The 18704-nt window shown below is 34.7% G+C and overlaps 1 protein-coding gene across 1 annotated transcript in view; it reads left to right on the top strand.

Moving 5' to 3' along the window:
* TXNDC16 (thioredoxin domain containing 16) overlaps positions 1-18704 on the top strand; it is a 78158-nt gene that overhangs the window by 35102 nt on the left and 24352 nt on the right. The window contains exons 8-15 of the mRNA XM_037054312.1: positions 3435-3585; positions 7008-7174; positions 7536-7593; positions 9073-9196; positions 10579-10722; positions 11227-11286; positions 15202-15370; positions 15716-15852. Of these exons, the coding sequence (XP_036910207.1) occupies positions 3435-3585; positions 7008-7174; positions 7536-7593; positions 9073-9196; positions 10579-10722; positions 11227-11286; positions 15202-15370; positions 15716-15852 (1010 nt within the window). The remainder of the gene's footprint in view (positions 1-3434; positions 3586-7007; positions 7175-7535; positions 7594-9072; positions 9197-10578; positions 10723-11226; positions 11287-15201; positions 15371-15715; positions 15853-18704) is intronic.

Raw genomic sequence — 18704 nt, 5'->3', positions numbered from 1 at the left:
AAGTACCACTTCCAACTTCCTGCCAGGGTTTGTGCCATGCAGACACCCTGTAGCTGTGAAGCTCAGCAGTGGCTGACAACAGACCGCATGTAAACAACTCACAGTGTATTCGTAGGAAATGAGGGGCTTGGTATAGTCTTGATGTTGGTGTGACTTTGTCTTTGGTGGGAGGGTTGACCTTTCCCTGGGGAGTAGTACCCTCCCTAGTAGCCTTGGCCTCCTGAGTTTGATGTAAGGCATGTGGACTGGACAAGGGGCTGGGTGTTCATGCTCTGCATCTTGGGGCCAATACAGGACAGGTCCAGGGCTCCTTGTTCACTGCCAAGCTCCCAACTCCCCATAGTTTGGACTCAGCCAAGTGTGAGCCCCAGCAAATGTGGAAATCCTTAGATCACCCCTGAAATTTACATCATTTTGTTAACCAATGTCACCCCAGTAAATTCAATAAAAAATAAGACTTGCAAAAAAAAGAAAAAGAAAAGAAAATAGAAATTATTTGATATACCACACACAAGTAATTAAGTCCCAGACATTTTACAACTCTCTAAATTCAGAGATTAATGCATAGGAGACTGATAAAGTTAAATGATGTAAGGGGGTGGGGAATAGGTTGGCAGAAAATAAAGTTCCTGCACAGAGAAGTTGTGTGTTTATTGCTGTCTTTATGACAGCCAGCATTCCTTTTCCACTCTTCTCTTATTGAACTGTCGTTCTGCTGGTTCCTTCGTCAATGAGTTAAATAAAACCTTGACACATGTTGAATTCTGGCCAAGATGGAGTCGTAGGTAGATACACTGTGCCTCCTCGGACAACCAACATAAGGGCAACAACAATTCAGAAACAAAGTAACAACCAACGCTGAAATAAAATTGAACTATATGGAAGTCCGACAACCAAGGAGTTAAAATAGACACATTCATCCAGACTGGTAGGTGGGGTGGAGTCCAGCAGCTGAGCGGAGAGGGGTTGTGGCACAGGAAGCGGTGACACCGGACCTGCAAGGCACCCCAGGCACGCAAGGTGGCACTGGGCAGACCCTGGGCACCCAGGTGGCGACTGGCAGACCCCGGACATGGGGTGGCAACGGGCAGACCCAGCGAGGCCACGATTGAGGAGCGGGGCACTATGCACAAGGTGGCTGGCAGACTGGGCAGTGGTCCCACATTCACCCTCAGATAACTGGGGAGCGAGACAGATCGCGCAACCCAGGGTCTGAGTGCCAGGAAATAAAGCCTCAAAACACCAATTGAAAACACTTGTGGGGGTTGAGGCGCAGGGAGAGACTACCACCCTCACGGGAAAGATCGTTGGAGAGACCCACAGGGTCCTAGAATACACATAAGCCCACCCACACGGGAATCAGCACCAGAAAGGCCCAGTTCGCTTGGGGGAAGCAGCGGAAGGGCCTGAGGTGCAACAGAGAGCGGAGCAAAGCACCATTTTTTTCCTTCTCGGACCCCGCCTCCACATATAGCATCACAACCCAGTGACTGGGTAGGAACTGCTCCTTTCTTTCTGCTGCATAGTATTCCATTGTGTAAATGTATCATAGTTTTTTGATCCATTCATTTACTGACGGGCACTTAGGCAGCCTCTAGCACTTGGCTATTATAAATTATGCTGCTATGAACTTTGGGGCGCATACATTCTTTTGAATTGGTGTTTCAGGATTCTTGGGTGTAGTCCCAACAGTGAAATTGCCACTTCAAAAAGCAGTTCCATTTTTAGTTTTTTGAGGAAATTCCACACTGTTTTCCCCAGTGGCTGTACCAGTCTGCATTCCCTCCAACAGTGCACTAGGGTTCCCTTTTCTCCACAACCTCGCCAGCACTTGTTTGTTCATTTAATGATGGCCATTCTGACCTGTGCAAAGTGGTATCTCATTGTGATTTTAATTTGCATTTGTCTGATGGCTAGTGATGCTGAAAATCCTTTCATATGTCTCTGGGCCCTTTCCATGTCCTCCTTGGAGAAGTGTCTACTCAGGTCCTTTGCCCATTTTTTAACTGGATTGTCTTCCTGGAGTGGAGTTGTGTGAGTTCTTTATCTATTTTGGAGATCAAACCTTTGTTCGAAGCAAATATGTGCAAATATATTTTCCCATACAGTTGGTTCCTTTTTCATTTTGCTGATGTTTTCTTTAGCCATGCAGACGCTTTTTATTTGATGAGGCCCCATTTATTTATTCTTTCCTTTATGTTCCTTGCTCTAGGGGACATAAGGATAAAAATATTGCTACATGGAATATCTGAGATTTTCCTGCCTGTGTTCTCCTCTAGGACTTTTATGGAGTCACAACTTATATTAAAGTCTTTTAGCCATCTTGAGTTTATTTTTGTGTATGGTGGAAGTCAAGTTTCATTATTTTGCATGTAGCTGTCCAGATCTCCCAACACCATTTGTTGAAGAGGCTATTTTATTTTATTTTATGCTTCTGCCCCTTTTGTCAAATATTAATTGACCATATAGACATGGGTTTATTTCTGTGCTCTCTATTCTGTTCCATTTATCTATGTGTCTGTTCTTATGCCGGTACCAGACTGTTTTGATTACTGTGGCCTTGTAAATATAGTTTGATATTAGGTATTGTGATCCCTCCTACTTTGTTCTTTCTCGAAATTGCTGGGGCTATTCAGGGTCACTTATGGTGATCATTTCTTTAATCATTGAACCTGTTAGAAATTGCTTTATAATGAAATTTGAAATCAGTGAACCTTGGAGCTCAGTGTAAGCATGTATCAAGAATTAAAATAACATTTTAAAAATAAAATTTTGAAGTATTTTGCCAAAGCCTTCTAATGCCATATAGAGATTTTTTAAATGTTATTTTAATTTTGACAAGTCCTACCTAAGTTTATCTTTGAATTCTCACATTGAAGGGAATGCCAAAACTCAAATTATATACCATATTTGCTGAGTTTTGTAATATTTCAGATACAAATTCACAAACTCCCACAAAGTGGCACATGGTTTCTATCTTAAGGCATGTGTTGGCTGAAGTTTATTCAAAACAGATTTGGGTTTAAATTAAACCTAGAAAATTTGTGTTACAGAGCTTTATTTAGCAAATTTCTAGAAAAGAAACTATATTTAAGGATAATCTTATTGTCCTCAAGGTGACAGCCTTTAAAAAAAACTTATGTAGACCTGCCTATAACCTAGTTTAGAAGCTACCATATGAAAGAATTCAGGGGAAAAATTGCTTATTCAACTCAGGTGGTTTGTTAAAAATACTACAGTTAAAGGTTTTCTTTAATATTCTATATCTTTAGCTTAGGTCCACTTTATTTTAATGTTATACTCTTTTTAGGCTTCTACTAAAACATTTATTAAAAAACATGACACTTTTAAAGAAATTTGCTATGTCTTTCTGGATGGTAGAATGACCACACATTGAACTTCAAGTGGGTCTGTCCCTGATTTTTAATTTGCAGATTGGAGGATATACAATATGCACATCTCTACTTTTTTCATTGTAAACCAGTCTTGGACTTGACCCAGCAATGTAGAAGAACACTAATGGGGCAGCCATTGACTACCCTGAACATTTATCGATTTATTAAGTCACTGGAAGCACCACTTCTGGTATGTGCCTTATTTTAATATATTAGATAGTCTATTTATTAAATTTATTGTTTTGATTCACAGATACTCATTTCACTTATATGAGCTATATATTTTACCCTTTCCTTGGACATATGTCTTGAATTTAGGAGTATTTAAAGGTAGAGAGATGATAGACTGGTCATAAAATGATCATTTGCCCTGGCTGGTGTAGCTCAGTGGATTCAGCGCGGGCCTGCGAACCACACGACTGCAGTTCGATTCCCAGTCAGGGCACATGCCTGGGTTGCAGGCCAGTTCCCAGCAGGGGACTCACGAGAGGCAACCATACATTGATGTTTCTCTCCTTCTCTCCTTCCTTTCCTCTCTAAAGATAAATAAATAAATAAAATCTTTTTAAAAAATGATCATTTAATGTCTTAAAGTATTGTTGTATTAAAAGTCAGATATAGCCTTGTATATTAGAAATAATTCTGTGGTGGTTATAATGAACTGTAACTACTCTGAGCTCACAAAGACCACATCATGGTCAATAAAAGACCCGTTGTGACTATTCTGACTACTGTTTTAAAAGTTGGTAAGTATTGGAAGAATAGCATTTCTAGTGTTCCTTTTTTCTTAGTATTAGCCTGGGAGAGTTTTACAGAGACTCAGTAGGTGTCGTTGACCAGCATGCTTTTCTCTCTCTCTGGAAGTTTGAAGGGTTGTGCTGAGCATTTGTAAAACCTTCATTAGGCCTTTTCATTCAGTATGTCCTTCTTAAAATAAAAATGGTGCATGTATATTATAAATAATTCAAACAGTGGAGAAAAGTGCAAAGAAGAAAATTTAAAGCTATGTAATTCCATCACTCTGAAATGAACTGTGAGGGGACCATCACAGGAGGTCTAAATGCACCATAGAAGGAATGAATAGATTAGTGGATATATTATATTGCCTATGCTACTTTATGGTAAGAAGTGTTATATTTGATCTTATTTGAATTTAATAGAAGAAAAAGAAATTTATATGAAACTAGAGGGATTATAGGACTTTTGGTAAATCATGTCTTCATTAGAGGCCTCAGGAAATATTGTCGTGTTGTAAAAGATTATGAAAAATTAGGAAATTAAATTACTATGTTTTAAAAACTATGTTTTCATTTAAGATAGGACTGACTCACCCCTTGCTGTAAAGATGAGAAAAGTAACTTCATTCATTTATTTCCATCCCAGATTGTCTCACTCTGTTGATGAGTATTATTAGTTTTTTTATTTTTACATTATTAAGGATTATGGTATTTATATTGTGTTTTATAACCATAATTCTCACAATTAAAAAATTATTGCTTCTGCCCTGACTGGTGTAGCTCAGTGGATTGAGCATGGGCTGTGAACCAAAGGATCACCAGTTCGATTCCCAGTCATGGCACATGCCTGGGTTGCCTGACAGGTCCCCAGTGGGGGCCAGGTGAGAGGCAACCACACATTGATGTTTCTCTCCCTCTCTTTCTCCCTCTCTTCCCCTCTCTCCAAAATAAATAAAATCTTTAAAAAAATTATCACTTCTACATTTAAACAGATTCAGAACTCTCCACCCCCAATTTTAATGGCCTCATTCCTGAGTTCTTTGAGTCAGTTGTTGGTTTGGTTTGACTTTGGCTTCAAACAGTTTTTTTTAAAGTGGTATATTTCCTTCCCCTTCAGATGGAGGAAGAACATTTATCTTATTTCAATGGGGAGAATACCCTGTGAATTTGTTTTGCTCTCCTGTTTTAGCATAGAGCCCTGAAAGAGAGCTATCAGTACTTCACGATTTCTCTCCAGCTTCATTTTCTTTTCTTCCAATATTGAGATATTAAGCATTCTCAGGATTTTTGTCTACTTGTCAATACTGTTTTTGCTCTTGGGGCAGGATTAGGACTCAGCCCTAACTTTACTAAAAATGTGTTTTCTGAGCCCTGGCTAGTGTAGCTCAGTGGATTGAGCGTGGGCCTGTGAACCCACACACGATCATGGTTCGATTCCCAGTCAGGGCACATGCCTGGGTTGCAGGCCAGTTCTCAGCAGGGGACACATGAGAGGCAACCATACATTGATATTTATCTCCCTTTCTCCTTCCCTTCCCCTCTAAAGATAAATAAATAAAATCTTAAAAAAAATAAAATAAAAATCTGTTTTCTTCTTTGGCTACAACATTATGACTTGAAGTTATACCCCTTTCCTAAAATTTCTGTTCATGAATTTTTTCTTGCTGTTTAAAAAAACAACTTTTATTTTAGGGAGGTAATGAAGAGGAAGATAGATCTTATTTCACTTTGTTATACTTACTAGGAATTATATAATTGTAATTTTGAAATCAGTGCGCATTTGGAGAGCCAAGCTGAAAATCTTCACCTTGGTGTCAGACTAGAAAGGTTTGGCAGTCCAAGAAACACAGAATAGTGGACTCAGGGTTCCTAAAGAGCCTCAGAAAAAGATCTTCCAGTCTTCTGCTGGAGGACAGAAGTCTGGCTGCTAGCATTCTGGGAACTGAGTGGGAAGGGGGTTGGGGAGCAACTCAGCATTTGATTACTTAATTCCCCTGCTTTTTATACACACAGTCAGCTGTTTCTGAAGTCCCCCAGATTTTCCTTGTATGGGAGAGTTCCCCCTAGCTTCCCTGGTATGAGGGAGACAGTTGGCTATTATGGAGTTGGGGAGGGGAAACTAGGGAGGTAACTGCTCCTCCAAAGCCTTTACTTATTCCTTCTTTTAAAAAAGACTTTCTGCCATTCCTCCTCCATTATTTCTTTTCCAGTTCCAGAGATACCAGGCACTGACAGTTCCTGAGCAATTTTAGGATCTATTCCACAGTTAAAATCGAATTGTTTCTTAGCTTTCATTCGTGGCTTAGAGTTTTGTTTTGTAGTCTGTTATCCTGACTGCAAATGTTTTCCAGCATCAAAAATGTTGCTGCCTTTTCTGTTTCCATTTCTTTACATATGTAGGTGTATCTCTTCTAAAAAGTCCTACTGCTGTAGTTGTCCTGGGATTTGTGGAGACAGTAAAATTAGATGTGTGTTCAAGCCGCTGTCTTAACTCAGATGTTCCTCATTGTTCTGTAATGTATCATTATATGTTAAATTCTAACACGAAAGAATGTATTTCTTAGTTATCTGTTCTATTTTATTTGAAAATCTATCAGTACCCTGCTTTTATTTATTGATTTTTCCTTTATAATATGCTTATTCCTTATCATTGTAATTTTATGTTTAATGCCTAATAAAATGTGTTAGTTTTATAGTTCTTAAACTGCATAGGTATACTGGAAGCATCAAACTTAGAAATCATGAGGCTGTTTCTGGTAATGTTGGATTTATTTCACAGACTTGTACTTATACTCACGAGTAAATAAGAATTAGCAGGGTTTGAATCCAAATGTTGGAATAGTATTATCACATCTTGTTCTTTTTACAAATGCAGACTGAAGTTGCTGAAGATCCTCAACAAGTTTCAACTGTTCATCTACAACTAGGATTACCACTGGTTTTTATCGTCAGTAGACGAGCTACATACGAAGCTGATAGAAGAACCGCAGAATGGGTTGCTTGGCGCCTTCTGGGAAAAGCAGGAGTTCTGCTCTTGTTAAGGTATCTTAAATGTGAAATATTCACTATATTTAGTAAAACTAATATTTTCTCATATTTAAATGTGGTAATATGTTCACTTGTAAATAAACTCATATCTAACAGAGCAAATTGCTGAGCTAAAGTCTGTATTTTTAGCTTGTTTAAAATTTAGACCTTAAAATTTTTCTAAATGAAGGTAGAGACCAGAAAATTGTCCTGTATTTATGTGTAAAATTTCTGACTCACAAAATTTTAATCTTTTTCCATAAACTTTTTTGTTTTTTAGTATGAGAACTTAACAGTTGTTTTTTAGATTGACATCCTGGATAACTATTATCCTTCAGATTAGCAACATAAAACTTCTATTTCCATTTTGAAAAAGGGACTCTTTGGAAGTGGACATTCCTCAGCAAGCTAATGTGGCCCTCAAAAGAGAAGAGGTTAGTCATTTCGTATATTGGTCTACAATGTCTGCTTACTTAAAGTTAATACATGGGGTCATACAGTAATATATACTTATTATAGAAAAATTCTGTAAATTTTCACTATTCAAACATAATTGCTGTTAACATTTTGGTTGTTTATTCCTTTGTCTCTTTTTCCATATTCACATACATATTCATATGTAATATTTGAATATATATATAAATTCAGTGATTATTGTGCTATGATGCCTGCCTTTGTATATACTGTTTTGAACATCACGGATTTCTTCCTTTTGGCTAAATATTTAGAAGTGAAATTTTTAAGGCTTTTAAGATACATTGTCAAATTGCCCTCCAGAAGAGTTGTACTTTGACTGAAAGGGTTTGGAATTCTTTGTTTCTCATACATCTTTGCCAATACTGAGCATTAATCTAAAAAATATATTTTTTTCATAGGCAAAGAAAGTTCTTGTTTTTAATTTGAATGTGTTTGATTATTAGTGAGGCTGAACTTTTGAAGGTTTATTGGCCATTTATTTTTAATTTGTACATTTCTATTGTATCTTTTTTCTTAAATCTTTAAAAAAATTTTCATAGTTATTAAGAACTCTTTAACTCTGAAAATCTAAATATTATATACATATGCTAAAAATTGATTGATACATTTACAAACTGCCAGACAATTTAAACTTAAGTTCTTTTGCCTATGTGTATGGCAGAAATAACTAGAGAAAAGACTTGGATTTTGTCTCTTTTAGTTCTTGGACCAGATAAATGAATAAACTTTTTTAAGCTCAGTTTTCTCATTTTGGAATAATCATAGTAGTCATTGCATCTGTGTAGTATTCAAATAATTTTGATTGGGTTTGTTTGCAATTAAAGTGTCTAGATACCATTTTATATGGTAAAAATTACCATTTTTATTGAAGTAGAATTTACTGTTATGTGTGAAATGTTTCAGATCCAGTATAATGTAATTGTGAAAAGGAGTGAGACAGTCTTTTTTTTTAATTACAGTTCACATTCAATATTATTTTGTATTAGTTTCAGATGTACATCATAGTGATTAGACAGTCGTGTCCTTTATAAAGTGTTCCCCCCAATATTTCAGGAGCCCACCTGGCACTGTACATAGCTATTACAATATTATTGACTATATTCTCTAAGCTATCCTTTACATCCATAGGACTGTTTAGTAACTACCAATTTGTAGTTCAACCTTTTACAACTAGCCCTCAATCCCCCTCCTGTCTGGCAAGCGAGACTTTCAATTTCTCTTTTTTGCCATCTTTTTCAGCAGTATACACTATCTTTACGTAAAGTATGCTTTGGTGACCATAGTGACCATAGTGATAATTTTCCTTTTTGTTCCTTTTATTTAGTTTAAACTGTAATTCAATTGATTTAACTTCATTTTAGTATCAACAAGTAAAATATTTTTATATTAAAATGCTTTGTTATAGTTTAGTTATTTTTTTTTTTAATTATTTGTAGGGAATGCCAGTGGAATTTTTGGTGTTACATGATGTTGATTTAGTAATATCTCATGTAGAAAATAATATGGACATTGAGGAAACAGGAGAAGATGAAGATGATGACGTGGAAGGTCCAGATATGGGTAATCTGTTTTGTGATGCTCTTCCCACCCATTCCTGCCCAGCATCCACTAGTTTAGGGAAATTTCAATGAATTAACTTTCTTATGGAATGAATTCATATTCAAGACTATGAAGAAACTTGAAGAAATTTATTTTGAATTACATTTTATCAAGTCAAAAGATGTAAGGATGCCTTGCCCCCAAGATATTTTTCCTGAATTTTTATCCACCACATGTGGATGTGGGACCAGCTTCTTTCATGTCTCCTCCACTCCTATCAGTCTGGACAGATGTGGCTTCTTTAATTTCATAGTTGTTAGACTTCCATTCAACTCAATTTCTGATGGTTCTGAGTGATGGTTCTATATTTTAATTGTAATTTTGATCTGGTTGTGCGAGGTAAGCCATGCTTACCTATGCTGCCATCTTGACTGGAAGTCCTCAAATTTTTCTCACCTAAGTTTTATTTTCTTTTAGTAATCAGCTAGTGTCAGTTCTTTTAGGAAGATTCAGTTGTCTCTGTAATCAAGTTAGGTGCTTCTTCATTGTTAGCATGCAACCTACACAAACTTTCAACACAATATTTATGAATTCAAAATGTGTTTTTTACCATGTACGTGGATGGACGGATGGATGGATGGATAGATCACTTGGTTGGTCAATTTGTCTGTCTATCTAAATTAATGATACATCTTTACATATTCAGAATTCACCATAACTTGATACAGAGTAAAATTCAAAATCCTTGGCTCATATGGTCTTTTATGATCCAGCCACTGCTAGCCTAGAATTTTCTCATACCGTTCATTACTTTAGCTTACCTTGTTTCAATCAATTTTGCCTGCCTTTTATACCTAGTATATGCTAAGTTATTTTATGTCTCTGAGCCTTTGCATATGCATAAGTTACTCTTCTTGCCTCCCACAGTTTTTTCTTAATTCTCTACCTTGAAAACTTTGGGTCTCCTAATCTAACTCTCTCTGTTATAATCTTTTATTGTATCTTTTTCCCTTCTTAAACTGATCACAATTATTATTATGTATATTTACTCAGTAATATCATTTAACCAGGTTATTTATTGGCTGACCTTTCTGTAGATAAGAGTTCCATCTTGTCATAGACTGTATCCATTTTGTTTACTATTTCCCCTAGTGTTTATCACAGTCCTTATCATATAGTGGAAGCTAAATAAATACAACCTTTTGAGTCAGTAGGCATCTCAGAGTCATTTAGGATAGGAAGTCATGGAACTATAAAGTTTTCTAAACATCATGCCTTTTTAACTAATAAAATAGTCTGAATTCAGAGGTTTTTAATAAAGTATCAAATTTCCATACCTGCAAAAACTTAAATATTTTAATTGTACATTTGTGCATACATTAATTTCTTTTCAAACATTTTAGGAATTCAAGATGATGAAGTGGCAGAAAGTGTTTCCAGAGATAGGAAGAGACAGTTACCTTTGGAACTCATATTGGAACTAACAGAAGAGACGTTTAATGCAACAGTAATGGCTTCTGACAGCGTAGTGCTTTTCTATGCTGGTTGTGAGTATGAATCTTTAGGGGAGACTGTATTACATATTAGGAAATTTAAAGTAGGCAAATTTTATTTTTGCATTCTGTATATTGTACGTTGTAAGATGTCATAGCTTTCTGATGTCCCAGGTAGACTACACATAAGGGAACATTTACTTCTAGCTGATTCTGGGGTTATATATCTGACTTACAAATTGAAGGCTAATAATTAAGTTAGATGTTCAATTTATTAATTCAGAAAAGTTATTGTAATTCAAGCTAATGATTTTAATTAACAGTACTTATAGGTTTATAGGAAGTGTATTGCTTTTATCATCAAATAATAGCCATTCAACTATATTCCTTGCAGTATATGAATGCAGAAAACGAGTTGCATTTGGAACCTTCTTAAATGTTTGGAACAATAAATAGCAATTTTGGGAACCCCCATAAATCTGTATATTTCTTATGTATAACTATGTGTGCTTTGGAGATGTGCATGTTATAATACCTGTTGAATTTTTTTTAATGCAGGGCAGGCAGTATCCATGGCATTTCTGCATTCCTACACTGATTTGGCAGTTAAATTGAAAGGTATTGTGCTGTGGTGTGCATGCTCATTTTCCTGATTCTGAGCTGTAGCTGTTTGTAAAACTGTCATGCTAAAGAGGAAGAAAACTGCAAAAATTTCAGGTTATTATGTTTTTGTCTACAAGGTTAGGTTAATTAGCCATGATCTTCAAAAATGCTTAGAAGCATTCATTTTGATTGTCTTCATGGAACTGTCTTTAGTAGAAAGTACAGAGCCCATGTATTAAGGACTTGCCGCCACATAGTTAATCCATAACCTTTTTAGCTGAATTCAGTCATTCAGTAAGCATTTATTGAGTGCCTACTCTGTGCCAGTTACTATTAAATATTATTAAATAAGTACTAAATGTTATTAAATATACACTTGACAGATAAGACCCAGTCTTACAGTCTAATCAAAGACACAGGATCTCATTGTCTTGAAGCTATATAGTTGGCTCCTCATGGATCTTTTTATTTTAACTATTCTGTGAACCTGACCCAGTGGTAGGAAGATAAGAATCCAAGGAATGGACTTGAACTCAAAATGCCTATGCCACCGTCCCAAGAAAGATACAGAAAGGTTTGTTAGTGAGAGACACAGAAGAAGACAGAGAGGGAGAGTGGGTTAGGATAATCTTTTGCCATCATTTTAATGCCATGCTTCATATCTGTAATATGATTTTTTCCTGTTGCTTTTCTTTAAATAGAAGCTGTTATAGTTAAATAGGCTTATTCTTGGCTACTATAGGAATGAATCCACTATTTACCTTTGGGGAGGTAATACACCTTATACTGAGCTTACTGTACTTAGTGTGCTATCTTACATTGCAAAATATTTGATTTTTAATAATTGTTGAATAAAGGAATAACCAAATATAGTAGAGCTTCATAAATTTTCTTTTATTTAGTGGAAAATGTGTACTGGTGCACAACTTATTTATATATTGGAAACTTTTGTGAACCCAAGAAATTGATTTCAGAAAGTTAACCCTAAATATAACATGTTCTATAGTAATAAAAACATCGAGGATTTTCAAAATCATTTTTGAAGCATTTCTCTAGCATTTTCCTAATCACATTTGATTCAGATTTGATTATTTCATTACCCAAGTGAAGAGGTGACTAAGTCTTTAGATACTCTGATTCCTAATCTTTTTTTTAAAGCAAATCCCATTATTCTCTTTCAGTTTATCCTTGATTTAAGTTTCTTTTTTTTAGATTCTTCAGCCTTATTGGAAAATTATTAGAAGAAAGGAAAAGAAGGGTGATGAAATATAAGCCATAGTAAAATAGTAATTGGATAATGTCCTGAATAATAGAATAATCTCCTTAGCCTATTTGGTTTATTGCAAAAAGACAATGGAAAAAGATTTCCTTACCTTCTTTTCTATTAATGACCAACTAGAGAGATTATCTGATCTTTCAATGCAAGAACTCTTGAGTTGTATGAGTTTGTAGAATAAAAAAGCATATTACGAACCCAGAACTGATTTCCTTTTTCATTTAGTTCATTCTTAATGAGTAACAATTGCTTTAGTAATTAGGTATCAAATAAATGTACTTTTAGAAGTTTAGGGGGCTAATGTAGAAATGTATTAGTATAGTTAGCTGTAGTGCTTTGTGTCTGTGTTGAAGCCAAAACTGTGACTTTATAAATTAGGAAAATATTACACTACTTTGGGCATTTAGTCCTGTAAATACTGCCCTACTTTTGGGCACATTGACTTGACCAGTACACTTCATTTCTTAATCCAAGACAATGAAAATTATTTTATACTCAGTCACAAGGTGGCAGCAAATGTCAAGTTTTTATACTATCATAGCATCTGTAGCTAAGAGAATCTTTTTTCCCCTTTAAATTAAGAACCCTATTTGAAATTACTACATTGATAAAATATATGGGATATAATACTCCAGGCATATTAGAATATTAGACTATTCTAATTGATACATGATTAAATATTGAAACCATTTTATAGGAAAGAAAAAATTTTAAGTGCTTAATATAGGTAGCCTTACAATGTTTAATGATATGTATCAGTATTCTTTCTTCAGTTTTAAAGGTAACATCAAAGATTTCAATTTGGACTACTAATATCTTTAGTATTAGGGACAATAATATTTTTAGCCATGGTAGACCTGTGGAGGATGCATATTGAAGGAAAAGAGCTGCATTTGTAGCAGCAGTATAGTCCCGTACTTGAGTATCAATACATAATATGGTACTCTATATCAACGACCATCGCTAGATATTTATTGAGTAAATAACTAAAGGATAAGAACTTTGTAGAGAAGTCACTTAGCAGATATAATTTTAGAAGGAATAAAGGTTTATTTATGTATGCTCATATAATATTCAGGTATTAATATATTTGAGTATAAAATTTAGAATTTGTTCATGAAGAAACATTAGGATACATTCCAGGAATTTTTAATGTGTACATACTGTGTAACCAACATCATACTAGGCAAAGGAATATAGTGGTGAGTATGACAGATTACACCATGCCTATATTATCAAACAGGTTGCTAACATTAAGTCAAGTGATAAGTTATCACGTCTATGTTGTATAATTTAGAATCATTTAAAATATAAAAGGAGATTTTTAGTATTAAAAACTTTTGGTGATAAAAATATCAAAATATTGCATTTATAGTTTTATAATATTAAAGTTTCCTTTCACAGCTGAATTGTGTGGTGCTTATTTTATTTGGTTTTTGATCTCTTCCTACTTAATGATATACATATTTTGGAGAACTTTACATATATTATTATAGAACAAGTGGGAATTTCTCTTTGGGTTTCTACTATGTGTTTTCTTAGGCTGAAAAGAAATTAAAGTGTTTAGACAGGATGGATCCCTGAAGCCCTGGATGAGTTTCATGTGTGTCACTTATTCACACCCGTATTTAAGGTGTTTCATGTGCAAGGACTTCTCTAGACACTAGAAAATCAGTGATGAGTGAAATAGACACAGTCCTTATTCTCAGGAAGCTTTCTTGGTACAAACAGACTTTAATCAGATAACCATGCAAATGAGTATATAATTACATAATGAGATAAAAAGCTCCTGTTCCAGGAGCATAGGAACATAATGTAGATCAGTGTGTCCAAGAGGGCTTTCTTCAAGTAGTCACCCATGCAGAGACACGAGGGATGAGACTCACCTCTGTAACAGTTGGGTGGGCTGTTAACAAAACAGATTTGACTTCTGAAAAGGTGCTTTTAGTTTCAGTGTAGACATACTGGATTCAGGAAGATTAATTATAAGCCTATTGTTATCCAGGGAAAATAATGACTAGAGTAGTGGTAGTAAAGAGGAATGGACAGAAAAAATAAATATTTAAAATGTAGGTGTTAAAATTGACAGGATAGCAGATTGATCTGATTAGACATAGGGAAGTAAGGAAGGGGAGGCATGGAAAATAATACTTTGTTTTCTGAGTTGTGCAAGAATGGCAGTGTTCATCAATATATTCAGCAAGGAAGCCATATTTAGTTTTAGACATACTGGGTTTGAGGATGTTTCCTTTCAAATGGAAATAATTATGTCAATAAGAATACATGGGTCTGGAGCATTCAGGAGGAGCATGGGCCAAAGATAAAAATTTAAGATTCATTAGATAGGTGATGATTTTCAAGATTGTCTAAGACGAGAGTGTAAAGCAAGTAGAGAAAGCAGCATAAACTGATCCTTGAGGAATCCCACCTGTACTGGCATAAGAACCTGCCCAAGGAACCAAAAGGAGCAGCAGGAGAGCTGGGGGGAAGCCAGCAGGGGAAGGTGTGCAAAAGTCGAGCAAAGAGAGTATTCCACAGCACTGTTGCGTGGTGCTGAGAGGTTAAAAAAAAGAGTGGGATATACAAATATTGAGAATTCTCAACTGAGTTTTCTACATTAATATTTATAAAATGTGTGTTTTCCTTCTACTTAGGTGCATCCCCTATGCTGCTTACTAGAATAAACTGTGCAGATTGGCCTGATATATGTAATAAGCAAAATGTGACTGAATTTCCTATTGTAAAGATGTACAAGGAAGGTGAAAACCCAGTATCTTATGGTGGTATGTTAGGAACTGAAGAGCTCCTAAAATTTATCCAGCTGTAAGTATTCAGCTTCACCCTAAGATTTTAAGCGTTTAGGTCTGTAAGACTTCTGATTACCATATGTTGTTGACACACTTTTGAATGGTTAGGAAGGATACTAGAATTGGGATCTCGAGATGAGCTGTGGTAGAGCTCATCCATCACTTGCCATCACTTTGGGGGAGACCGAAATTTTGTTTAATGAGGCTGACTTTTTTCTTGTTTAGAGTAGTATTTTTCTTTATTTCATTGGAAGTTTATCTTGAGGCATATGGTCTTTTCTAAGATCAGTATTTTTATTATTTTACAAACTGAAAAGTATTTAAAAATTAATTTTCAATATAATTTTATATATTCATCTAGCAACAGGATTTCATGTCCAGTGAACATAACCTCTGTGCGAGAAGCAGAAGAATATTTAAATGGGCAGTTACAGGAAGACCTGGTCCTCTATTCTAGTGTGTCAGCACTGGGACTGTTCAGTCCGACCATGACGACAGGTAAGTGGAACTGAAATTTTAAATGATATAATATATAGTTAAAAACTCATTTCCTGGTTTTTAAAAAAGAATTACTGTTTTTTTGAATGACAGAGAACTCAAACTATAGAGAGTTTTGAAAACACAGAAATTTGAATAAATACAGATTTATAATCTAATTAGAGTTGTTAAATTTTAATGTAATTTCTTCCCTCTTTCTCTGTATGCCTGTGTATTGCATATTTACATATGTTTTAATGAAATTGGGCTAGTATATGTATCCAAGTTAGATTCTTGCTGTTTTTATTTGAAATTACATGGGTGCATTTTTTCAAGTAAGTAATATTCTTCAGAAACATCATGACTGAATATACCATAATGTATTTAACTATCTACTAACAATATTTGTTGTTTTCTTTTTTCTTTTTGCCATATGAAAACAACATTTTTATTTATGAGATTTTGTGAGGATTTTAGACTGTTTAATGGGTATAGATTCCCAGTAGGGGAATAACTTTGTCTTCTATAAACTGTATGTGTTACTCATTTTTTAAAATGGGGTTTTATTGCTTTTCTAATGAATTACTATGAAATTTTTACATATTAAGGATATTAAGCTTTTGTCATTTTTTTCAGTTATATTCCCTTAGTTAGTTGTTTGCTTTTTGGCTTTGTTTAATAATTTTACATGTAGCAGTTTAAAATTGTTTTCAAATTTATTTATTTTAAGATTTCTTCCATTGCTTTTAGCTATAGAAATCCTCTATTATCGTTATCAGTTAATATTCACCTGTATTTTCTTCTTGCTTTATTTATATTTTCCTACACTAATTTATATTATGTTTTTGCTTTGAATATCTTTTTTAAAACTATGGTAAAATTTATCATCTTGACCACTTTTAAGTATATACATAGCTAGTGTTAAGTATATTTACATTGTTGTGCAACTAATCAACAGAACTTTTTCATGTTGCAAAACTGAAAACTATACCCGTTGAATGACAACATTTTTGCTAGCCCCTGAAAACTACCATTCTACTTTCTATCTCTATGAATTCGACTACCCTAGGAACCTCAAATAAGTGGAATCATACAGTACAAGGGGGGGGACCCAAAAAACTGGAATTATCTTCTGGAGGGTAAGCCCTTATAGTATATAGACTTCTGCTAAGTAGTGTTTTAGGAACCCATCTGTATCAGTGTACCAATTGACATTGTTGTGAGAAGCTGCATTCAGCTTCAGTGAATTTTTTGTAGACTTTTTTAATGTGTTTGCCCATTTCATGATGGGTAATTATAAGCGTGCCTGCACTGAGTGTTCAACAGTTTTTGACCAAAAACGGCATGACCCTTATACCCCACCCTCCCTATTCACCCAATTGACCCAAGCAAGTTTTGATTAAAAAAAATTCTCAAAAGGAAATGTTTTTGCCAATGTGGAAGGAGTGAAACAAAAAACGAAAGAAGCATGAAAAGACATCAGAATCAGTGAATTCAAAAACTGTTTTGAGCAGTGGAAAAAACGTCTTGATAGGTGTATTGCATTAATTGGAGAGTACTTTTAAGGTGACTGAAGTTTAAACATGTAAGAATAAATACACAATTTTTTATAAATAAATTCTGGATATACTTGGGTCCTTTTTCATACTTATCCTTTCTGATTGGCTTATTTTACTAAGTATAGTGTCTTTAAAGTATATCTATGTTGTAGCATATTGTCAGCATATCTGTGTTAGCATTTCCTTCCTTCCAAAAACTGAAAAATATTCTGCTGTATTTTTCAGCAATATTCAGCAATGTACGGCAATATTCTGCTGTAAACAACCAAACAACAACATTTGGTTGTTTCCACCTCTTGGTATTATGGATCATGCTGCTCTGAACCTGGATGTACAAATAATCTGTTCAGGAGCCTGCTTTCTTTTGGATATATATCCATAAATAGAATTTCTGGAACATATTGTAATTCTATTTTTAATTTTTTGAGGAACTACCATACTGTTTTCTATAGTGGCTATACTGTTTTATATTCCTACCAACAGTATAGAAGGGTTCTAATTTCTCTACATGCTCACCTGCACTTGTTATTTTCTGTTTTTTTTTTAATGATAGCCATCCTAATGTGTTTGAGATGATGACCCATTGTGGTTTTGATATGCATTTCCCGAACTGTGTCATGATTAGAAGTGTTGAGCATCTTTTCATGTGCATGTTGGCTATTTGCATATCTTCTTTAGAGAAATGAGTATTCAAGTCCTAGGCCTAGTTTTGAATTGGGTGGTGGTTGTTGAGTTGCAGGAATTCTTCATATATTCTGTTTATTATTTCCTTATACGATTTGCAGATATTTTTCTCCTATTTCATAGGTTGCCTTTTCACTATGTTGATTGTGTCTTTTGATTTTATTTTCCTTTCCAAAAGTTTAGACTATTTAGACTATTTCCAAATAGTTTAACTATTTAGATCTTTCCATGTATGGTATGAGGTTAGGGTCCAACTTAATTTTTGTCTAAATAGTTAACAATTGTTCTTTTTGTCTGCCTTTTTTGATTCTACCATCTCTTTTTGTGATCCCACCATTACCATATTAAAATCCACATCTATATGTATGTATATATCTCTGTTCAAATGTTTTTTATTTTGTTCACTTTACCTATTGGTACTTAATATTAGTTTTATAATACATGTTGAACTTAGTTTTAAAACATGATTGGGTAAAGCCTTTTGTTATCTTTTTATGTGTATTTTTTTGCCTATGGACTCTTCAGGTGGACTTTAGCCATTTACATGTATTCTCTACACCTACAATATGGATGCCTGTTATATGCTCCATTGATACTTCTTTAGTTAATTTTTATTTATTTTTCTGTATT

This window comes from Sturnira hondurensis, unplaced genomic scaffold, assembly GCF_014824575.4.
Source record: "Sturnira hondurensis isolate 20B ecotype Veracruz unplaced genomic scaffold, ASM1482457v3 Scaffold0008196, whole genome shotgun sequence".
NCBI classification, from domain to species: domain Eukaryota; kingdom Metazoa; phylum Chordata; class Mammalia; order Chiroptera; family Phyllostomidae; genus Sturnira; species Sturnira hondurensis.
Note: the sequence above shows the minus strand (reverse complement) of the source record. Positions and strands in the feature narration are given on the sequence as shown.